General features: G+C 35.2%; 1 protein-coding gene across 47 annotated transcripts in view; it reads right to left on the reverse strand.

Moving 5' to 3' along the window:
• RIMS2 (regulating synaptic membrane exocytosis 2) overlaps nucleotides 1-25871 on the reverse strand; it is a 447453-nt gene that overhangs the window by 242365 nt on the left and 179217 nt on the right. For all 47 annotated transcript variants that reach the window (XM_077782606.1, XM_021546524.3, XM_021546510.3 and 44 more), the window contains one exon: nucleotides 11120-12045. In XM_077782606.1, the coding sequence (XP_077638732.1) occupies nucleotides 11120-12045 (926 nt within the window). The remainder of the gene's footprint in view (nucleotides 1-11119; nucleotides 12046-25871) is intronic.

Here is a 25871-nt window from a genome sequence, read left to right on the forward strand (position 1 = left end):
ACTGCTGACCAGCTTTGGTTTTTGTAAAGGTTCATGGTGATTGACTTGAGGCAATGGATTATGTATGTTTTCAGCCTCATAAATATCATTTGTACACTGAAGAAAAAAAGCAGCCCTTTAAATTGTGCTGGGATATTAGTCTGCAATTCAAGCCTAATTCTGATTACCTTCCTCCATCAGAAGCTTTCAAGAACAAATTCAATTTCTTCAATACATCAATATCCTAGCTTCAAAAATTGGTGGCTTTGTAATATTCTTTTTTAAAGTGTGTTAAAATTGTGTGATTAAAACAGAACATGAAGACTTTTCAAAGGAACTCATCTTTTAGAAACTTTAAGTATGAACAGATTTTCAGAACTAAACTTAGAAAAAAAATTAAAACCAAATGATAATTTGCCAAAATGGTAAAATTATTAGAAATTATAAAATCCAATTAAACATACTGCATACATTCACTTCCTAGGAGTAGTAAGAAATGTAGGATCTAAACATCTTTCATAGTGCATCACAAGCTCAGCCTCTCCATATTATAGATGTATACAGAAAATGCCCTATAAATAGGCAAAATAGTAAATAGTCATGGAGGTTTGTGATGAAAACTTTTATTTGGTTCTATTTAGATTATATAACTAAAGACCATATATTTACATTTTTCCAAGTAAACAGATTATATAACCAGGAATCTAAAGGATATTCATAATCTAAATGTTCAGAAAGGCAGAAAGTATTAACACAGAAACTATTTCTTATAGACTATTTCTCTAGAATACCACTGATCTGAGTATGTTTTCATAAGAATTGGTGCCTTCAATCTGATCTAAACCTCAGTGTGTGACACAGGTGTTTTTATGCACAAATTCATTCAGTTCATCTGCCTTTACACATTTCAAAAGAATATCTTAACACAGAATATAGTGTTGCATGGATATAGGCTATTAGGTCCACTTTTCTATTGAAACAGATGAGACATAAACCAGAAGCTCTAATACCACACACTTCTGTCACAATCTATTTCTCTATGCTCATAAATGCTACTCAAATGTTCCTTGGAAACAACTTAATCAGTGAGGTGGAATGGAGAAATCAGATGGACCTGACTTTGACAGCACTTTTGGCAATTTAGCAAGTTAAGTATTAACTGAAATAAGCTCTTTTAAAAGTATCTTCAAGTCTGAAAGCCTGTTAAATGCTGCAGCATGATCAAACAAATCATTGCCTAAATTACATGGCTTCAAAAAAGAGGGAAGGGTAAAAAAATCTATAGAAGAGAAAAACTGAAAATTCAGTAAAGGGAAGAACCACTGAGTAATGTAAAGACTTTGATGGGTTATATGAAGGGGGCCCAGGTTGCAATGTAAGTAATGGCAAACTTGTTGGGTAACTCAGTGACATTTCTGAGAGATATTTCTCCATTTTCCCCTTTCTCTGTTATTATGTAATGTCTGTAAACATGTGACAATGCTCAGCCAGGTTCAGGACTAGTTAGGACCAAAAGTCTGCAGACCTGCTTTGTCCTCAATACAGCTGAATATTATAGGATGTTACTATTTTAGTGGAAAAGCATGATATGTTTTGTGTGAAATATTTTCTAAAGTAAATTAGAAAATAATTTTTTTTAATCCTTTCACATTTCAAAGCCATGAACTTTATGGCAATGAAAGTTATGATTAACAGCCAAGAAAAAGCAATGGGGGCTAAACATTCTTGTTTTCTTTGTGCAATAGTCTTTACCCTTTCCATGAAAAATAAGACTACTTCAGTAGAAAAGGTAAAAGTATTATTATATATATATTAGCATAAAACGTCACTCTTAAGAGAGATGTAGATACTTTGTATTCCAAGGCAAAATAAATTTCTCAACACAACTTTAAAACAAAACCACTACGCACTAATTTGACAGACTGCAATGACCCAATTCTCTTCAAACAGTGTATTTAATATTTCCTTAACTATCATAAATGTCATTATCATTACACTGCTATTTTTTTCCTATCTCTCCCCTAAAATCAATGGACCATCACAGGAAAAATGCATTAATAATTTTTTTTATATCACTGACAGACACCAAAAACTTTAAAACACATTTATAATGTTTTAAATATACTTTCAAGAGAATATTATTATTGGGAAAAGTTAGTTAGAATTTTCAATTTAGCTATAAATAAGGTAAAATTGCATTCCTAAATCAGTAATCATATTCCTAGGTAGATTGCCTGATTTTTTAGGCACTCATCATTCAGCACCTGCTGAGGCTCTGACTGGGAAGGGTTTCTGTAGGTCTGTCCCTGTGACTGCCCAAAGTGTCTGTCTCACCCCTCACACTTGTGCCAGTGCCTTTCTCCAGGCTCGGATTCACTGTTACACAGCAGCTCCTGAACCTCTGCAGCTGAAATTACATCCAGAGAGTGAAGGACACAAAAATTGGTGCCACTTTGCCCCGACTATTCATATCAAATATTTCTTCCTGGTGCCCAAATTGTGAATTGCAATGGATGAAACTTGGATGGAGTGAGAACTGTGAGAAGATGCAAAGAACATTTTCCTCTGGCAAGTATATGCTTCCAGGTCTCACACTCAATAACAATATCCAGTTGAATCTCAGGCAGATTCTGTGAATAACTCGAGGTCTTGAATGACACATTTTGGGGAGCCTGGGACAACAGGGCTAAAGGACAGAACTTAGGAACAGTTCCCACATGAATGATATATGTACATTCCATTCTGCTTATTTCCCCTTCACTTTGGTTTCTCTATTTCTTCCATACTGATTATCCTATCCCTAGTGAAATACACATAAAAATAAAACCATAAACAAGACATGTTTTTACAGAAAATTAAAAAAAAAACAAACCAACCCAAACCATACATTGTATAAAATACTACCAACTAAATAATCATTTTTTCATTAATTATATCTATTTGACGGTGACCCATTTAGTTTCTGATAGTTAACTGAAGAAGTAACAAAATTACATGCAAAATCATTTTAAATATACCATAGGAAAGTACTAACATAATCTAAAATCACAGAGTCTAATCTGTGACAGATACATTTTGTTTGTTTCATTAGAAGAATAATGATTTCATCAAAGTATGAAGAAAATTATAATTTGAAAAATACACACTTCATGTATTCTGGAGAAAGTACATGTAGTTTTTTTTTCTTTTTGTGTTGTCATTATTTCTGTTTGCTGGGACTCCTCTGAAAAAAAGACTAAAAAATCACAATATTTACATAAATATTCAGAAAACTTCAAAATAAAATCTCCATGATGGTTTTTTGTTCTAGCATGGCATTGTAAAGAACTGAAATATTTTACACAGAATCCAGCAGTTCTTCATTTTATCTTATCTGTGTTAAATCTGTATTAATAATTAGCACTTAGCCCTGATGCAAGATTTGGTTATCAAGTAAAAATCTCTAACTTAGTTAAACTATAATTGTAGTTTAGTTTGAAATAAGTTGAGCAGGTTGAATAAGATAAGAATTACATACATTGGAAGCCTTTCATTTCATAGGATGACACCTTTTCCAGCCATGTTTGTACAAAAAATTTCTTTCATCACTATTAAGAAGTTAATGGATATTTACTGATTTTATTCAGCAGATATTCCACCTGCCAAGATAGTAAGGGATAGTGAAAAAAATTATCTTGGAATGATAATTCAAGTTACTTTTGTTTTCTATTTAAATTTGGAAAATATAAAAAAAGGGTGCAGAGAAAGCAAAAATGTTTTGATGATACTTATAATATTGGTCACTCCTATAATTCAATTGTCTACAGTTTCAGCTGAAAAAGAACAATCTTTACCTTCAGAATAGAAAGCTTTCACAAATTCCAGAGGAAACTACATATTGCATTTAGTGTTTAAAAGGTAAGCTAAATCTGGATTTCAATTATCCATAAGTTAAAAATATTAAAAACCATGTTGTTTTGTTAGTAATAAATTTATTCTCACCTTAAACCATAGATAACTACAACAAATACACTAAACTACCTTAGTAATAACTCACAGTTCTTGTGTTGCATCATCTCAGAAGATTATTAATCTTTTGCAACATTTCCTCTATAGTCATAGTTCCAACAAAGTCACAGGGTAAAAGGAAACATGATGAAAGAGTTTTAATTAGTCCTGTACATTTGTATGCAGAAGGTCCAGATTGCAATTTAAGTAAGGTTTTAATCAATAAAATTGAATATTAGACTTTTTTGTTTGAATATAAGTGCTATGAAATTATTCATGTTCATTTACCTATGGTAAAATATTCTATATGCTCTGATTACTATACGAAAATATTTCTTCTTCCTGACTTCAGGAAATTCCTGTCTATACTCAGATTCTGAGAATGCATGAGTTACAAATATCTTTTCAGCATGTATTTTAATATCTTCAAGGACAATCATCATTTTATAAGGAAGCTTCCAATGTTAATATTTGCCATCTTTTTCCTAGTTAAGAGTTACCCCACAAAAGTTTCCTGGCTTGCTGCAGTGTGTACCTGCCTAAATGTTTCTGCCAGCAGGAGTGATAACAAGGATGTAAATATGCAGCCAAGAATAGGGAAAAGACAGCACTTTTAAAATGAGAGATATTATTGTCTTACACCAATATTTTAAATTACTGCAAATTTAAAATATGTTACAGTAGAGTCCTCTAAATGTTGCAAAAGATCACATCCTTATCATATCTTCTAAGGAGCATGGACATGTGTAAGTAGGACAAGGTTTAGGAAAACTTTTTTTTAAGATTGTCTACAATTAGAAACTTCTGTAACTTTAAACATTCTAGTTCCGTTCTCATCTATACATCTGTGAAAAATGTTTTTCTATAAAAAATATCATAGGCAATACTAACATTTTAAAGTAGTTAGGTACTTCTTAGTCAATGTAATTACTTTCAAAGTAGTGACTTCTTATTGCTTAAAAATAGACAGAGAAAAGTGTAATATTTCTTATCTCTCAATATTTCTTATATTTGCACATAAAATAGAGGAGTTCATAGGAGTAAGCTTAAAAATTGGAATATCCCAGAGTTCTGAATTTCCAGTCAAACTCTTTATATATTTAAGTTACATTTATCTTACATAAGAGGCAGAGGTGTCTATAAAAAGAAAAAAAAAATTAATTACAAAAACAGAACACAATCTCCTAAACTGCAATATTAAGTGAAATAATAAAAGGAAAATTTTTCACTCTCTGAAATCTATTTTAATAAAACATGTCAAATATTAAATAACATTTAATATTTGCATTTTAAACAATTTTTCTTTTGATAATTTAAAATTTGTACTTTGAATTGTAAGATATTTCTATACTGAAGCTGTGTGAAAATTCAAGTATTTTCATTCAACTGCTGCACCTCAGTCCTGAAATTTTGCCTTCTAGTATAAACTGTTCCAGAGAAGTTAGACTTTCAGGAACTCTCTAACCTGAATGAAACAAATTTTAGAAACAATGACCTTGTTTGGATCTAATTTAGCTCAGTGTAACTTTGAAGCCAAAGTTGTTGAAGATGTATGAAACTGGCACAAGCAGGATTGAAATCAGGTCCCTTATTCTCTCTGAATTTAAAAGTGAGAGCTCTCTGATGGAATCCTACTTCCTTGGCATCTCTGCTCATGTAAAACACGCACTGTTCTTGCAGTAGCACTCAGGAAATGTGCCTTCTGCTTCTCACACCATGAGCTACCACAATTTTTTTAACTTGTGACAAGCATATTGTTTTCAAATAGACCTAATTCTCTATCAAAAACTAAAGTGGATGTCTATCAGATTGGTATCAAATGTGCAATAAACAAGTAGGTCCTGGAAGCTGTTCTAGATAGGAAGATATTTTAACTTCTATCACGAAAAAGGACAGTTCTTCACAAGTTTGTAAATGACCACAACACAGCCAGTACAAGGTTATATATTTATGTTTTCAGTGTGCAAAGGACAATGTATTTTCACCTGGTCCTGCAAGCACACATTTCTCCTCACACAGCCTGCGCTCTGCAGCTTTCAATCAACAACACAGGGATGTTTAATGCTTTAAGATTGCTCGAGTCTATTCACACATTTTGTTAGGGGGTTGGTGAACAGCTGGCTGAATAAAAGCTGGCAGCATGCCTGGGTGACTAAGAAGGCCAGTCACATCCTGGCTGGTATCAGCAATAGTGTGGCCAGCAGGACCAGGGCAGTGATCATCCTCTGGTACTCTGCACTGGTGAAGCTGCACTTTAAATACTGGGTTTGGCTGGGTTTGGCTCACTAGAAGACAGACATGGACATGCTGGAGCAAGTCCAGAGGAGGGTAATAAAGCTGGTGACGAGTCTGGAGCACAAGTCCTATGAGGAGAGAGATGGGGATGTTTAGCCTGGAGAAAAGGAGGCTCAGGGGGGACCTTATGGCCCTCTACAACTACCCAAGAGGAGTTGTAGCCATGTGGGTGTGGGTCTCTTCTCCAAAGTAACAAGCAACAGAAAGGAGAGAAAATGGCTTCATGATGTGGCAGGGGAAATTTAGACTGGATAGAAAGAAAAAAATTCTTCACTGAAAGAGTTATCAAACACCAGGACAGGATTCACCAATCCTGGAGGTTTTTAAAAGGCATGGATGTGACACTGGTTTAGTGGTGAAATTGTAATTCTTAAATTAACAGTAGGACTTTACCCCAAAGATCTCTTCCAACCTACAGGTTTCTATCTTTCTATGCATATGAGTTTCTTTCATAATAAAAACTAACTAGCTATCATGTTTTAATAAAATAAGAGTGAAAGCAAACACTAAATTTAAGAACTGACAAAACACAAACACATTTGGCTTTCCCACCACAGATTCCACCCACATTAGATGTCAGCCACCATTTGTGCAAACACACACCTCTCACAGGGTGCTCTGAAAAGTGTGGGGAGCATGGTATGCGTGTATGCCTGAACTGTTTACCGTCATTGGAAAATCTACTATGTCCTACTTTATATTTAGAACAAATTAGGGCAATATTTAGAACTATCACACACCTAGATTTCCTTGAATGGATTCTCTTCTTCTGTGTAGAGATTGTCTTTTGCTGAATCCCTAGAGCTTGAGATTTGTAGAGCTTTTAAGACCTTCAAGTGTTTGGACCTTATAGGTGCAGACAGAACCCCAGCTTCACTGCAGGTCCCCTCTCTCACGCCTGCGTTCTGAGTGGGGGTAAAACAACCCCAGGGATCACAAGCTTTCCTGAGTCCCTTCAGATTGGTCCTTTGGCAGACTGCATTGCCATAAGGAACACATGGACAGTGGTACTGTTTGATTTTGTATATTTATCAGTAAAGCCTGTGGACACAGAATTAGCCACTAGCACTCTGCTTCACATCTGCTTCATGCTGGCTAACAAATTATAGGAGCCTTTTCAAACCTCCCCTTAAGGCCTACTCCTTAAAATTGCACTGAGAAACGTCTAACTGTACATGAAAGTAAAAAAGTACTCTAACTGCCCCTCACAACAGAAGATACTTAAATTGGACAATCAGTGTAAAAAGGTTGGCTTAACTTGCACACTACAAAATACAGTTTTATTTGTACCTCTGTAGCTGACATAGTTGACTCTGCTACAATGCCATCACAACTGCTCTCTTTTTACAAGCCACATTTCTCAGAGACTTCAAACTGCACCATGTAAACTGAGATGGTTTTGAGAAAGAATTGGTGATCTGAACAGTCTAGAACATTTATAATGTCATTATAATCCCTGGGTTTAGTGATGGAGGAGCTATTTTACAGCCATTTAAAATTTACGATTTCATAAAAATAATTGGCATTTCAAAAACTATTTTCTCTAACATTTTAGGCAATTTTGATCTTTCATTATTAGGGAAAATAGAAATATACTTAATATTTTGGTTCAAAACATATAGGCAACTTCTTTTTTCCTCTCCAAAGTGTATTTTCTAAAACAGGCAGGAGGTTCTGTCATGGAGATACAGCTTTGAACTGCCTGCTATACTGATCTCAGGACTGGCAAGAAGTGTTATAAATTGAGATATCTTCGCAGCTACAGAAGCCTGGTATTCACAGCAAAAGTGAAGAAGGGTCTCTTACATGATGTGGAAAAATTATTGTCAGTTTTAGAAAAATTTGAATAACACAATAAGAAAGAATTGTTCATCCTATTCACAGAAAAAGGCAAAGGCCATCTGTTAAACTGGTGCTCAGGTATGTCATTAAAGAGAGTTTCAATGTCTGTGAAGACTTGCACAAAATTCACTCTGAAATTATGTCTAATTCTGGCACAACCTAAGTTTCAAGTAAACATATTTGTAATCTCAACTATGTCCATTTAACACTGCTCTCATGTTCTCATGTTCTCATGTGTTGTTTCCTGAGCTTCTTTAGAATGAACTCGCCTGTCAGTGTCAGCTCCTGACCATGGCCTTAGCACATCTCACCCCACCAAACACCATCCCTTCATGTCAATGCTGCCAGGCCCACATTCCTTGCTCAGGAGCCCCAGTCCCTCTTTGCAAAAAATGCCACTCCAGCAGTTAAAGAGCAGGGGAGAAGTAGGAGGGTCTAAGGATATTATTTGATTATGTGACCAGGGCTGCTGAGGCTGGCACAGCTGGCTCTGGTTCCAGTTACAGGTGTTACTGCCGGAATGACTTCTTGTGTTATGCATGGTCACTTCCCCCAGCCCAGGACCCCCAGCACAGGCTGGGAGGAGACACAGTCAAAGCAGTCACGTTCTTCCCCAGTTCAAGCAGTCGCTCTTGTCCTTTATGAAAAACCACATCAGCTCCAGCTGCAGGCCACCACTAGGTCGCTTTGACACAGTTACGCCCTTCATGTCACGACAAAGTGCTTACACTAATTCAATAAAGATTAACAAAGCATAGTATGGAGCTTTTATTTTTTCCTCCAAAATCTTTGCAAGCTTTTAAAATTAATTTGCATAACAAATATCTAGCTTCATTCACTCCCTCAGAAATCAGGACAGACATGACATTGTCATTATTATTAATTATTGTTATCAATAAGAATGCTTTCTTTTACACTAAAAATGCAAAATTATTTAAGTGAAAGCTGTAAGTTTTGTAAGATCATTATTATGATAGAATCTAGAACTGTAGAGCAATTTTTAAACTCCCATCTGAAAGGAAGAGAAGGCTCAATGTGTAGACCAGATCTACTTCTTGTCAGAGTCTGGTGCATCCCTGAGACCCAGCTGTGAAGGGAAAGGTTCCTATCCTAGAAAGGCCCTCAGCAGTTATGGATTTTTCAGGAGGGCAGCAAAGTGGCACTAAGAAGTCCAAGGGCAATCAAAGAGAGACATCAGGGCTTTAGGGTGACAGGTTAAGGAATCAGGAGTACAAGTGGACTTCTTTATACTCCCAGCTGCAGCAAATGAGGAGGGAAGAGAGGAAGAGCCAGCAGATTGATACATGACTCTGAGTCTGGCATCACCAGCAAAATTTTGTGGGTTTTTGATCCTGTTTACAGTTTACATGACACCAGGCCTGCTGATGACAAATGGGGGTCCCCTGTCTCAAAAGGGGAAAAGATTTTTCTCAGGCATTAACAGAGTTCATGGAGAGAGCATTAAACTAGGTCTGAAGGGGACTTATTACAGATAAACTGGGCAGTGCTCTTCCAGTGTCTGAGAGACATTGTGCTAGTGGGGTCTTTCATTCTGCTGTCTCCATGGAGGTAGGGGATAGAGAGCTGTACAGCAGCAGACAGAAGTGTTATTGTTGTGTTAGAAGCCATGGAAATGCTAAATTAGTGGTAATCAATAATCTTGTAGACCTTTTCCAATCTAAATGATTCTATGCTTTTATAGTCCTAAATGTATATGTTTTGTGTGATATGTGTACAAAAAATATATTGTCTATACTATCTTGTATACTGCATTTCCTACACTCAATTGCCTTAAATAAATATTTTGTTACTACTTTCCCTGTATTGATTGGTCCTATTTTCCTCAAGGTTGCATCTAAGAACAAAATCATGAACACCATAAAGTTGGTATAAGATTTTTCTACCATCAGGAAGACTAAGAGTGTCAAGGCTTCAGCCCAGTTGTTTCACATAAGTACATGCAACTGTCTACTTTGACCTGGTGAAACTTCCTTCCATTCTACACTATTTTGCTCCTTACTTATCAGACCATGGTTAGATATTGACATATGAAAGAGTTATTTCACTTACCCAAGTTAATTACTTGCTTCAGAACCATTTTGATAGTAATAATAATAATAATAATAATAATAATAATAATAATAATAATCTATTCACAATTCACAACAGTAGATAAACAATCAGGGGAAGTAATAAAGGTTCACTGTTATAAGAATTATAACTCAGAAAAAGCTTAAAACAACATACATGAAGGTAAGCAAACAAATAATATTAATTTGATTGAGTTTAAATTCATGGTCCCCAATACTTTCATATTTAATTATAAATTATCTTTTTATAGGCTGGGAAGTACTTTCAATCTATCTCAGTTTTCTTTCTGACATTGGAGTAACTCCAAAACTATTTCTAAAAAGCACTAAAACCAAAAATCATCATAGTACCAGAAGAAAAAAACCTCCATTGGTGTGAACCTCATCAGTCATTTTAAATTTGTCTCAAAACTTCAGTAAGTTAACTTTATACACACATTCTTTAACCTGCAGCAATAGCATGAAACTGGCATAAGGGCTGTATCATGTGCTCCAGTTAATTCAACAAAAACACGGTCATGCACCCACACTTGATCCAGATCAAATATGCACTCATTGTGTTCCAGGAGCACGCAAATCTGGTATTAAAGGACATGAAACCGTGGCCTTATATGACAGCTCAGCTTTAGATATTTTGCAGATTTCATTGATAGGTTTTTCAGCAGGTATGTTTTTTCCTTTAACTTATCCAAGTACTCATAGGAGCTGTGATGTTCTTTTCCATATAAATCATTAACTTTATATAAGTGAAACACAAAATCAAAAAAAAAAAAAATCTCAATTCCCATCACAACAAAGTTGAGTCATCTGCGAAGGGCTGTAGATGTGTGGTTGCAACCAATTTAAATAGCTAAAATATATGTCCAATATAATAGAAATGAAATCAAATTTGTATAGTGAAATAATAAAAAAATTAGAAATCTTACCTTTTTCACTAACACTTTCACTTTCAATCTCTACATCATCACAACTTGTATATTCTGGAGTGGATGCCAGTTCTTCTTCTGAGCTGCTTAATGAAACCTGGCGCATTTTACCTCCTTTTTTTGTTTTATGGGGCTTTGGTGGTGGAGGTCTGACAGATTCAGACTGGTCCGAGCTGAGTGAATCATTCCGTAACATGGTCTCCATCTTTTCACGTTTTGTTTTCCGGACAGCAGAACTGGGATCCAAATGGTGCTGTTTCCTTAAAGAATCAGAGCGCCTCATGTCTGGTCTTTCCAGAGGAATTGGACTCCTCCTAGGTGTAGGAGGGCTATGATTTGTGGTCCTCTGACGATTGGGACTTGGTCCCTGAGCCTCTCGAGTTCTTTCCATAGAGTATGAACGTTGATTTTCCATGGCAGCCCTGCGCTCAGATACTGATCTTTGTCTTGATGGCCGTTCCATCCTGAGCATGGACATCCGAGAATCTTCCAACTCTGTATTTGCCAGAGAGACATCGCTATGCCTGCGTTCATGCCGTGCGCGGGACACTTCAGCGTGGATACGCATTTGCTCCTCATACGGCTGCGGCTTGACTGGATAACGAGCCAAATTAGGATCACTCCGGTATCGTGCCTGGTATTCCTCTTCCCTCCTTTGCCTTTCATATTCTTCCCTGCTTTGTGCATCTTCTTCTTCTACCGGGTACTCCTTGGAACGCCTGCGGCTCCTTCTGTTGGAATCTCTATAATCACCCAGTTCAGGTTCTTCATATAACTGGGGCCCACGCTGTGCCCGCCTATCTGAATAATCTGATGGTGACCTGGGCATTGCACTGTCTGATGTAGCATACTGTGAATATTCGTCTCTCTCGTCCCTTTGGTCGTATCTTCTGCTCTGTTCTCTTGATATTGAAGGGCTTCTTTTCCTAAATAATCACGGCAAGAAAGCAGAAAGATAAATCTGTCAATATTTTATGTAGCACAAATATACAGTTAATGTTAGTTAAAAGATAAAGTGACCAGCTGATGGAAAAAAAATCCTTTCATTGCATTTTTTGTGAATGTGCTGTCACATTTTTTGTACTAAATTAAAGAAAGGATATCATGCTATAAATCTGTCTATGGTGCACATTTTTAATAAAAAACAGCTTTGAAGGAAAAATGCTAATATGACTTCATAAAATATAGAAAACAAATACTTAGGCTACTTTGCAGTCATGACTGCTTTACAAGTACCAAAATTTTATAATCCTTTGTAATCATTTTATAGCAACATAACTTGACCATATACTTCTGTTTCATAGGATTTTATAATCACCATGGAAATTAGGGCTAGAAGGATCATTCAGTTAGTTTACCCTTTGGTAGCTGTTATTGCTCAAAACCGCACATTTCAGCTCCCACAAAATTATAATTTGTACCAAGGGCAGAAAACAGACAAAGATTCAATGGCAGCACTTTTCTAAATCAGATGACATCAGACGTCCTGAACTCAGAAAACAAACCATTTTTTTGTGCTGTGAAGTGAAAGAGTTTCAAAGAGCCTCCTGAGTTGAGAAACAATCCTTCCCATCCTATAGGGATGGTAGCAGTATTAGTCCAAGCATTTGAGCAAGACAAATATCAGAACGGACTTCCTGTGCCATATAAAGCATTGACTCACTGATGTAATTTTACACCATCTAGCTATAGGCAGCTACTGAGGCTTCAGAGTCCTCATATGTATGTATTTCCTGACACTGACAAATTAAGCATATGATTAATTTATATGTAATATTTTCATAAAGGGTGTGTCTGGAACATATAATGAATATTTTGTTTTTTCTTTGACACAACATTGTTTGCTACATAATCAGAAGAGATCAGTTAAATAGGAAAAAAAAACTGGATCTTCAAATCTTGCAGTTATCAATCCTTATAGGGTAATAAGCATGCAAAATGTTAGTTTCCTGATTCATGCTTGGCTTTCCACCCTACATGGATCTGCAGAAGTTACCTGCAGAAAACTGGAGCAGAGATTCTAGATATAAGAGACTGAGAGGTGGGCTTCTCTGGGATAATGTAGATCAACTCAAACTTTAAGTAATAAAACTACAAATGAGAAGCTATTTCTGTGTTGTTAGTCCTTTCTTCTTATAATTAGTTCTACCTTTATAATTAAGATCCCTTTTAAAATGGGATTTATGGAGAGACCTTTAAAGTAGGTCTGAAGGGGAAAGGTATGAACTCCCAAAATGACCACTGGTTCTGAAGGGCAGCCTTGCAGGCAGCAGCCAGGAGATCCTGCCTAGTGCTTAGAAGGACAGGAAAAAAGGCGAGGAAATACAAAGCCCTGGTTTTGTCACAGCTGTCCTAGAAGAATAAAGAAAACACTTCAACTTAGTGAAGGGGAGAAGGAGAAAGAGGTTCTCCTTGGTGCCCAGGAAAGTATAAAGAGCTCTGTCTATCTGATAGGAGAGAAAACATTCTTTTCACAGCCAGGAAGGAAATGCAGTCCCTGCTCAACAAGAAAAAACAACAGCTGTCAGTGCAGAGTATGCATGGCCTGTGGGGTGACTGGCAAACTGGCATCCTGTACTGTTTTAGGGTCCATACAGAATTATTAAACTGTGCTTGAAAGATTTGGACACAGCATTGCCTTGTAAATAGTAAAGTACGTTACCTTTGCAATGACATCTACAAATGAGAAAACTAATTCAATCTTGAAAAAATTAAACTCTTCGTGTGAAGTATGGCAAGTTCTATAAGCATCATGCAGATGCCTATTTGCTGATGGTGAAGCAACAATGTCCTGTCTGTCTTGTTACACTGGCGTGTTAGTACCAGCACAAATTATAACCTCTGAAAGTTTTACAAAATCTCTACAGATTCTGCTACTGGGGACTCAAATTGAATCACTCTAATGTAACATGAACAGAGTTTCAGAAGGGTAAAACCAGAATGGACAACAGGAAGGGACAGTTAGAACAGACTAACACAAATCCAAACTAAGTTTGCAAGGACATAGAAGTTTCATTAAGACAACAGAGATTATATGCGGAAATGCTTTAAGGAAGATAAATATTTTTCACTTAAATTCTTCAGATGATGAAAAATTATGCCACATCCCAAAATAAGTTGTTCCAATAGCAAATTACCCAATCCCTGAAAATTTCTGTCATAGCCATAGCAAAAATGTGCATAACTTCCTCTCCTTAGCTGTGTCTCACACATAGGAAAAATCTGCATTCATCAGATACAGGCATTCATTCATGTGAATCTCATTGCAAGATCGAGACAAATACGTGTAGACATGAAATGTACACATATTACACTGTTAATACTCACACTGTGTATACTCAGTCAATATAACCTGTAGATCACATAGGTGATCTGAGCCACATTTTTTTACATCAATGTGATCCTCCAAAGCATTAAAACACTCTAGAACATATGGTGTGTAGGATCAGCTCCATGATGAACAGTGTAACACACAAAGCCATACAGCCTCTAGTTTAACATATCTCACATGTGACTTGGAGCAGTCTGAGTGCACACATGCTTCAGTATTAAACATCTACATACTTGTATCTACAGCAATACAAACAACACAACAGTAAGAATTGGTTTAGCTACAAATAGATTATATAACCATACACAAAACATGTGTGTGTATATATACATATAAATAAATATATCACTCCGTGTCGCTGAGTCCTCATACGTATGCAGTCCTCTTCTGATGATATTATGGATAAAATGTCATGGGGGAAAGGTTGAGGGGTATAAAAGAGATGGATTTCTGTACAAGTAAAAACATTATTGTATACTTGTTGCTGAGGAAAATGTATTTCTATTAAGGAAATACATCATCAGATCAACTGGCATATGACTTACTAAAACATTTTTTCTAGCATTAACTATGTTAATGAGAGGAAAATGTGTTGATTTAGCATTATATTCTTATACCAGTTGCACAAACATTCTCTAACATCGTGTGCTACATTTACTACAGTCATTTTCCTTCCTCCATTTAAGATATAATAGGAAACTATCTATGTCTGACAGCAATGTGAAGAGCAGCTGGGTCCTTAATCTACTCTAACCTTTCATGAAGGAAAAAGGTTTGCATGACTGCCCTGAGTGTGGCAATTACTAGGGCACATGCAAGAAAAAGGACCTACCTGCAAATATAGTGCTTTTCTTCAGAGAAAGCAGCCTAACAGAAAAAAGTAACTAATTTAATTCATGGTCTATGTTGACTGACATTATCGAACCTCCTTTCTAATTAATTTCATTCCTCTTGAAGTCAGCTTACTTCACTACTGAAGTTACTGAAATAGTCAGAAGCTGTAGTCCTGTCCATCAGAAATAAATTTACTGTACCTGTACACCTGATCAGCCAGAAACCTTCTGTCAGGAGGTTCATCCTGTCCTACAGTCACCAGACCCTTAGTAGTAAAGTCTGTCATTCTCTACAGGCCATCACAGCACAATTCATGTCCCTTTAATATTCAACTATTTCTTGATTTTAAAAATACTGCTATATACAGAGTTGTGCAATGAATGCTATAGATTTTAAGTCAGAGTTATGAAATCAGTGTAGGAGGCAACTAGTACTGTTGAAAACTTATGGCCTGTCCCTACTATTAAAAATCTGCTGCTATTTTTAGATCACTAGCTAATTCTCACTCACCTTCATGAGCATCTGTCTAATCCATTTCTCACCATTAACTACCTTAACGATACCTTAATAAAACTCTCATCAAGTACCTCCAGCTGGATACACCATGGAAAATGACTACTCCTGCCTTTCCAGGACTTCCCTGGAACTTTAGAAACTAAGTGAACTTTAAGGATGTGATATGCACCCTCTAGTTGCCAGCTGAACTAAGCACTATATGTCTCTTGTCAGAAGGATTACCAGATTTTCTGAAGAGGTTATCACACCTTTTCTGAAAAATCCTCCATGGCATTGTTATTGCTGCTTGTTTGAAACAACCATAAAATAAAATCTCAATTACGGTTAAAAAACTCTGCAAAAATCTCTGTCAGGCACATTCCATAAATGTTTTTTTTCAGATACAGAATATGAAATTTATTTTTTCCTACTAATTACTGTATATTTATTTTTATTGTAATTTATTAATGCATGACATTTGGTCTTTTAATACACAACCCATAGCCCTACACTGATGGAAACCTTAATTGCAGTGCACTACAGATATCACTAGTATTATGGAAAAGCAAATAGCTTGACTGTAATCTGTACTCCTGCTCATAAAGTTAAATTATTCAACTCCTCCACATCACAATAGAATTAAGTGCTTAAAATATAACATAGAAGAATATGAGACAGCTATTCAGCTTTGATGGCTGCGATTTCCATAATGGAACTAAATGTCTTTAAACTCTTTGACATTCACTTGTATTCTGTCTTAAAGAGAAAACACTCTTCTGCTTTGATTTAGGTTTTTAGAAAATTGACCCAAATGTACTGTAGAAAAGGATATTTTAAAAATTAAGCGTCCATCACATTTCAGAAGGCAGAGACATTAAAAAACATTGTAATATGTAAAGTATTTATATGACTGTCAAAATTAGATATCAGACCCTCCTGCTGACAATCTTTTTCTCAGACTAACAGAATACAAATTTGAACTGGGGAAAACATTCATGAAAATATAATTCTAAATTTGTGTTTGTCTATCTGAAGCAAGATGCATTTACTTGAAGAGGATTATTTATCAGAAGCTTTGGGTCAATTAAAAAATGATAATTTGGGTCAATTAAATAATAGTTTCAGTGGGCCTGAGCCATCAGCTACTTGAAAATGAATGTTGGCCATCTACTTGTAAGACCTAATTATACTTTACTAGATAATACTTTCAAACTTTTGTTCTCTCTTTCCTGTAAATTATCAAGGAATAAAGTTGAATAGAAAATTAAAACTGAAAATATCTCTCCTGCACACATTAATAATAATTTTGCACATATTAATAATAATAGCAATAATTTTGCTTAACTCAAAATGTGATCCTTTCAATACATGAAAGAATGAATCAGAGAAGGTAAAAATTGATTTTTCACCAGAATTTTGTCACAAAAGCCTTGCAAGATACAGGGCTTCTTGTTACAGACCTCATCAAATACCCTGAACACAGCTTCATTTCTCCTTTACTATATGGCTTCTGTCAGGGAAACTGCATTTGTTGGTCCCTGAGTGATCATCTAAGAATAGTTCTACTAGCTGAAATTTTGTATTTCTATGTGTTGAATTCAACAGTCAGGACACTTGTTTTAAAACAAAGGTTGACAGGGAGCAGATAAAGCACTTGTCACACAGTTCTCAGGCTGCCAGGAGCTGAGCTGGGCACTCTGGACCTCTCACCCAAAGCCCCATGACTGCAATGAACCCAGAAAACTCGCTGTGCAACTTTAGGGTCTGCCTGCCTTGCACAGGGGGGGTTCTACTCTCTCATTTAGGAAAACATTTCCACAGCCTTCCTTTGCCAGACTGAAAAATCTGCAAAATTTTTGGCAGCGGTTTTAAGAGGATAGCTGGCAATGATTTAACTCTTCATTCTCTGCTTAAACTTCTGCCTTTGCTGAGTCATACTGTGCAGGAGAATTAATTTTGCACATTCTTCAAAGCAGCTATGGCTCCCTTATTGAAAAAAAGAGGTATTTTTTGACTTCAAAGCAGTTCCAGTTTTCACCAAGATCTCTCTTTACAGTTCCTCTATGCTGTCTAGTTTTATACTAGATTAAACTTGTGATTTAGCAGTTCCCCTCTCCTTAGTTTCTCACCCCCCCGAAAAAAAATGAAGGATGTAAGCAACCAGTGCACAATTCACAGGTTAATTTAAGCAGCCTACTTTGATAAATACAAAAGGTGTTCATTGCATTTGACCAATATGGTTTTACAAAAATTATTCTGAAGTACATCTAACACTCACATATCTAAGGAATCCATTAGGTAAAGCTCATGTGAGACAATGTGGCTCATTTCAGCCATGCCTTATGATTTTATTTTATAGAAATCATACTTAGAAACATTAGAACACGTTCCAGCTAAATATCTCCAAAGAATATGAATTAAGTTTACAATTCAATAAATTTACTGAAGCATAAGATTGGTAGAGCAGATGTTGATCTCTATTAGATTTTATCTGAAAATAAGAATTCACTGACTGCAGGCTTCTACCAACACAATGAAAGGAAATCTGTAGCAACAAAATGTTGGTATAATAAAGTCACCACTGATAACAATTTTGTTTTGAACTTGACATGATTGCACAGAAATATGAAGCAATATATTTTTATTCTATATGAGTAATTCAGCAAAAAATCAGCATTGCAGGGTTAATTTCAATTTGTATGAGAAGTTATAACATGGAAAAAACTGCTGAACAAAAGAGGTGATTGTAAGTATCAATTGCCAATCTGCAAATATTTAGGTAATACGTTTGTTTTGGGTTTTTTCCTTAAATCAAAAACATCTCAAATAGGAAAACTAGACTAACAGTAGAAATTATTTTGTCCTCCTTTATTTTGCCTAAGTATTCAGTAGCCCTTAAATCATATTATATGATTTTAGAGAACTGCAAACTGAGAAATAAAACAACTATATTTTACTGAGTGTTCATTCAGATATATTGATGAATGCTTACCTCTTATAAATAGGTTAAACATGCCAAGATTTTTCATTATTTCTACTTTTGAAAATTTTCAAAATTAATATTTTTCTAATTATTTCCACTTAATAGGTAAAGAAGCAACCTTTTATCTCAGTATTCTATTGCACCTTTTCTTTCAGTAAAAATTTTGTTTCAAAAAATATAATAATACAAAACTCTACTAAACAGCAAATTTATGAGATTGTTTTCAAGAATAATTGGTCAGAATGGGCATTCTTGTTAGCTGCATCAGTACTGACGCTACCGAAACTATTTGCAGAAGGGTGGAATCAATTAACAGCTGTCTAACAGCAGGATTCAAATTAGTTTAAAACACATGGTGTTAAAAGAATAGTAGGTCACAGAAACACTAACATAAGAATGAGTAAATATAATAATGAACTGTTACTAAAAAGTACAAATAATATAAAATAAAATAACATTTCAAAATTCTATAAATGCTATTTTTATTAAAAGAAATATGTTTCAAGCATTATTTTTATCACAGAAAATAGAAAACTATTTAATAAACTAAATTATAGGGTAGCAAAAGATTTTTTTAAAGATAATATTTGCATATACCTGAAGCACAAGAAAAGGTTTTTCATTGAGTTTTTTTACTAAAAGTAAAAAATATCTCCCTAATCATCCCCCGGAAGAATAAGAAATGCTGAGCATTAGACATTGCTTTCAGAAAACACATTCTTCTCTGCTTTACCTTTTGATCAGCCACTGCACATCTGGGATGTTGGAAGCCTCGGGATCATGAGAATACATCAATTTCTGTTCTCACTAGTGCTTTCATTTAATCCTCTAGGTTCAGTGCAATCATAGAAACAGTCTCCTAATTTTGAGACATATTTTTTTAGATATGTATTTTACAAACCCTTCCCCCAAAATGCACTTATAAAATAAAAGGCATCCAGGAAATATATAAAGTTTAGTATCTGCAACGACAGCAGTTCAAGTCAGAGAGCTGACCCAATGGGAAGCTATTGAGAGCATGAGAGGAGTGTTACAGTTTAATGCTGTTACCATGTGCTGTATATAGCTGGAGGTCAAGTAAGAATTTACCCTATAAGGAGGATTATGGTACTTAGCTGATTAGTGCCTTGCTACAGTACTATTGCCTACAAATGTACATGCTGGTCAGGACATTTCTTTTAAACTATTTTTAAAATTGTGCAGGTCCAGTATTTCATATTTTGTGATACTAGTTCCAGCATTTTCTTTATGTTCTAGTTCTCCAATGAAGTTATGCAATATCTATACTTTTAGTTTGTAAAAAGTCAAATTTTGGCATAATGTTCAACTATTAGGCTAAAATACTTGTAGGCATCTATATTAGTCTGATGTGCTGCACATACCATAAAACTGAAAACATTTGTTTCTTACATAGTTTAAAAAAAACATTGAAAATCAATGGATTACTTATTTCCAAAAAGAGCCATCAAAACTCATATGAAAATAACAGAAAGAAAATGTAATCTTCATTTGACTTAAATAAATTATAAACATATTTTTCTAGTTTTCCACAGCTTTTTCTACCTATGCAGACTAGCTTATGAATACATGATATTCAATATAAAGCACCAACCAAATCTGACAGCAATATATTTAAGCTATGATAAAGTAGCATGACATGGAAAAACTAAAGATTTAGCAGAAACCTAGATTTTCTCCACCTCAATAATCATGAGTTCAGATTCTTAAGAAAGGCATTCTGACATTATTTGCTCAGCCATCACAGAGAAGATATCATAATAGACTTCATCTATATATCATTTCATCCAGTTTTGAGTCTAATCTTTTTTAAGTGTTTCAGTTTCTTATGACAGGGATTGCTCAGCAGGTGTTTTTACCAGCAGCTGGAACTATCCTGGTTCTTCAAAGGAAGCCTTTAAGTTTGCTGACAGGGAGAATTTTCTTTCAAAGAAACACTCCCATTATTACGTGGGCTTTATCACCATTACATAAAAAATAAAACTATTTCAATAATGACCAAACTAAGAAAATATCAGTGACAGGAACTGTCACTTGAGAATTATTTTTCCCTAATAACATCTGGAGGCTATTTTGGACTGTTGAACTTTTAAAACTCTATTAATGAGCTAGAGTCAATATAAATTCTGTTTTTTCTCTCTTCATTGTGTCCACAATTACAATATAAATCTGATATCATACAATGAACTTAAGTTTTAAAATATCTCTGTGATTCATATTTCAGTCTGGAAGAGATGAAATAGATCAGACTGAGCTGTTTTGATGCCTCCGTAGAAAAGCAAGCATAAAATAACCACTGTGAAAATGTCCAGTTCCCTCAGTAATGGGAGGTAAAGACCCATTATTAAATCTTGTGAATTAGATCAGTGGTGGCTCATCAATGAATGATGGGCTGTCTGCACCAGCTTCTCCAAAACCAAGCTGTCAGGGTAAATGTGTTCCTGCTAGGGAACATCAGCTGGACCACTATGGAATGAGACAGGTGCATTCAATAGCTCTTGGAAATTCCCTTAGTACAGAAAAGTAAATTTCTGGTTCAACTGTCATTCTCAACATACTGGTGAGACAGGATTAAATGTCTGTATTTTAAAGTAGCACCTATCATAGAAGCAGACTACAAGTTTAGATGAAATTAGGTTGTCTTTCTGTAAGAACTATAGCACTGTATTATGTATTGGTAGGACATGATTTTACAAAATTTTAAGCAAAATAACTTATTTTGCAGTAGTTTAAGCAGTGGGCTCACAATCCACAGCTGTTACATACCAAAATGTTCAGGATCAAATGGTTATGTCTGCCTAGACAGAGCTCCTTCAGTTCAGAGCCCCTTAGGCAGGAGGTTAGGCTGGAAACCATGTCTGTGCTGCTGGGTTTTCAGAGACACTGAAAAATTTCCCACCATACAGTAACAACCTCACATCAATAATAACACCCTGGGTTTTGAAACATCAACAGGTCAGAGAGCCATCCTTAGATACTCAGTTCAGATCTCTGATGTAAGTATTTCTACCAGCATGACTTTTTCTGCAGTGCTGAGACCAGCTCAGGATATTCCTCCCCTTTTATTCTCTTATCTGTTAGAGATGTCTGCACTAGAGCAAGCCTTCCCTAAAAGAAGCTCAATATGAAGCCTTCTAAAGAAGAAAATATATTCATGGATGTTTACAAAAATCCATATGGAAGATAAGTATTCTAGAAAGTGTGTGGAAGTGAACATTTGGAAGTGAAAAGCTTAGCAGCTTCTATATGAAAAGGCAGCACCCAGCTAAGATAACAGTACAGACCACATAGAGGAAAATAGCAACCACTTCTAGCAAGAAGCTAAACAGTGCTGAATAGTCCTTATAGAACTACTAGCAACAAAATAGCACTGAATAAAATTCACTGAAATATATGACTATGTTACTTCCAAGACAGTTGTGTGGAAATCTAAGGAGATGTAAAATTAAACAACTAAAATAAACGTCATCTTGTAACATAAACAAGTCCATAAATGTATTCTACATTCTACTGCAATTAAGGTAGATTTATTTATTCTACATTTACTTCTAAAATAAGATGCCAGATTTTTATATTCCACAGTAAAGATGAATGCTCATTTTGTAAGTTCATATGTACATAAACATCCCAACTAATTCATGCTTTACAGATCTTGTCACCAACAGCATCTGCTTTACCCAATGAACTTGTTTTCAGCAGGATCCTACAAAGTCAAATGATGAAATTCTGACTGAAGTTCAGGCTATGCTATTAGCAGATATTCAGCATAACATTGGTCACTTTTTCCATCAATTACAGACTTTCTAGAAAAGGCATGAGAATAACTAGGGGGCCTGTCATTACCAACTAGACTCAAATGGCAAATAGCTGACAAGCACTGAGGGGTTCATACAAATTATACAGGCTCTAAGCATCTCCAATAACACAAGTCCACTACAAAAGTTACAGAACACACTCAGTAACTCAGTCTTAAGCAGAGCATGATCAATCAGCTAAGGCAACAGATAAAGGAACAAGAAAAACTAATGGAACAATAAAAAAATAAAGCAATTACTTGAAAGCATATTGTGAATTCATGAAATGTTTTTGAGATTAATGATGACTTCATCTCTCTCAGTACTGTTATTGTCAGATTTTGGGGACCAGTAGTATGTTTTAAGTTAAACTTTACTTTCGTTGTTGACCCAAACATGAAAGGTTAAATGTTTTCTCACTGCAGCACTTTTCAAGAATGAGATCAACTGGATAAAAAGCTGGGGAGCCAGGCTATAAAAATTATTCAAGATGCTTGATTTGACAGAGCAGAAAACGATGATCAAGTTTCAGTAATTTAGTTACTGTAACTTAAATGGTCAAAATGGATAGCTGGACAGATCTGACTTTTACAATTAGCAAAGAATATTTCCTGGTATATAGTAATTTTGAAATGCATATTAAGGTGAACTAACACAAAACAGCTACATAATTAATAGATTCATATATAAAAATGAGAAAAGAATAACCACGATCAAGAAGTTTGATTTCTTTCCTCCTGGATGCTTTTACATAAATGAGATTAATGCCAAATATGATTGAAACTTTGCTGAGAAGGAATAAAAAATCAAATTATATTCCTTTTATTTGGCCTTACAGTGGCACCAAGCTCATTTACCCTCATCATTAGGGAGATATTTCCCAAAACAATGGATTAGATTATTTTGGTTTATATGGATGATATGCTATTAAAAGCACGACCTGAAGAACTATTAAATTGCTGCTATCTGGCCATTTCCCTACTGCTGCAAGTCCTGTAGCAAGGTGAGAAAAACCAACAATATTCTGTTGGAATTGAGTTTGATTCATAAATACATAGAAATTTGCAGTTGAGGGTGGAGGGAGAGACAGAGAAGAAAATGAAGTGGATAATTATAGCCATGTTAGAAAATTCTTGAAGCAGATAAAAAAACACAGGAAAATTCTTAAGATAATTATCATCATCAATACCTAATAGAAAAGAAAATGTTTCCTAAGGCCAAAATTTGTGAAAAGTGGACTGAAAGATATCACTGGGGTAGAGGATGTGAATGTCACTTCTTTGGCCCCTTTTTGTTTTTTTTGACTAGTTTAAATATCTTCAGTAACACATTAGAAACTGCCTGAGAATGGAGAACTCAGGTGCAGCTGCTGATAAATAGAGTAAAGGCAAAAAAAAACTGACATTATTGATACAGAAGAATTTTCTATTCAATATTATAAAAATACAATATCAGAATACAAATTTCATTTCAAAAATAGAGGAACATCATGACATATTTTCTCTTCCTCATTCCTTTAAGCTAAGAGGGAAGAATTTTATTTATACTTTATGATGTAAGAGTGCCCTGCCTTGCTGATTGTTTATTCTGCACTTGCTCTTGTGCCTTGTGATGTCTGTTCCACTAGACCATTAATTACATACAACAAAGTTACACTTCACCAGCATTAGCTGGGAGAGGATAGTTCCTCCCAGTGCAACCTACCCAGAGACCTCCAGAGACAAGTGCCAAGGCAGGTTCAACTACTCTACTTCAACATTAAGGCAATGTCAAGTGGAAATTTTTTACACTGAAATATGAGAAAATAGTCAAACTTCTAAAGCTAGGAATAACACACATTTCTGCAAGACAGAAACTTAGCATGAAAAACTCATTCATAGCCAAGAGATTCAACATTTTGTCAAACATTTTGAACAGTCTTTGTCAAGAATCATCAAAGATTGAGACCCAGTGGGTAGTACAACAAAATACCTGAGGACTTTGCAAGGCTGGCAAAAGTTGGCAATTGTGTAATTCATTCTAATTCAATTTAATGCAAAATTCTGTTTTCTCTCTTTCTCAAGATTTTCAGGTCAGGTCAGCCTAACATTAGAAGAGTCATGTTGTCTCACTGACTGCAAATGGTAATTTTTTGTTCAAAAATTCTGGATTTAAAAAAGAGAGTTTAACTTGTACAAGAACCTGGACTTGCAGATTTCGTTTCAGATTCTCAAAGATAATGGATCTATTCATCACATAAAATAAAATCATGAAAGATTTTAATAGAGACAATGAGATGACTGGCATTTTATGCAAATTATGTATAAACAGAGGGACTACCACAGAAGCCTATAAATCCTACAAGAACCTGGACTGGGAACTGCTATTTCCTTAAAAATACAGGAGAGCTACAAACAAGCATAGGCAAATGCATTTCAGTGAAGTGGACTAAAATGTTTGCATTAATTATTTTATATAGAAGTGTAGGTCTTGCAATCAGTATTGATCACTGGTTGGTACATTGGACAAAAGGATCTCATCAAGGTAAATTCTTAATCTAAGGAAGTTGCACTCAAAAAGACAATGAAATTGCCATTAATAGCGATTTGGAAAAAAAAAAAAAACCAACAAACAAGAACTGCAAATTGATATTACAGCTTTACAAACACTGCCTACAGAAATCAAACCAAAAAAAAAAAAAAAAACAGTGCTAGGAAAGATGGACACAATATAAAATGCAAATCAGTGTATTTCTAATCTAAAATGCTCCCATTTCATCCTCTGTAATAACAATGCCAGTTAGAAACAAGAAGGGGTATTTTCCATTCTACAGGAGCTATGATTTGCTCTGTGTAAGTACAGGCTAAGAACCTGTGCAGGAACAAATCATAATATTCTTTATGATTTAGTTGCCTAAACACATGCTGAAAAATATTCCTGCTTTCAAATGTTCCTTAACATTCCCACTCCCAAGTTTTCAAATATGATTTTGTTAGGCTTTATATGATTAGGAATTATTTGTCCCTTATTCTTTCTTCTTGTAATGGATATTGCCCCAAAGAATCTTCTGGTCTGGAATACAACACCATTTCTTGCCAATGGCACCTTCTTGTCTGTAATCTCAATGGAAAGGAGGGCCTTAACTGAGAAACTTATGTCCTAATCAGCCTTAGATTAGCAGCAAGATAATAATTTACTCCTCACATTAAAATAAAATAGGCAAACAAAGGACACACACACACACAAAAACAACCATACCCTTTGTCTCTCAAAAAATATGGGTGTGGCCAAGATTACGAATTCATGATCACAAAGGGT

Source organism: Lonchura striata, chromosome 1 (assembly GCF_046129695.1).
Source record: "Lonchura striata isolate bLonStr1 chromosome 1, bLonStr1.mat, whole genome shotgun sequence".
NCBI classification, from domain to species: domain Eukaryota; kingdom Metazoa; phylum Chordata; class Aves; order Passeriformes; family Estrildidae; genus Lonchura; species Lonchura striata.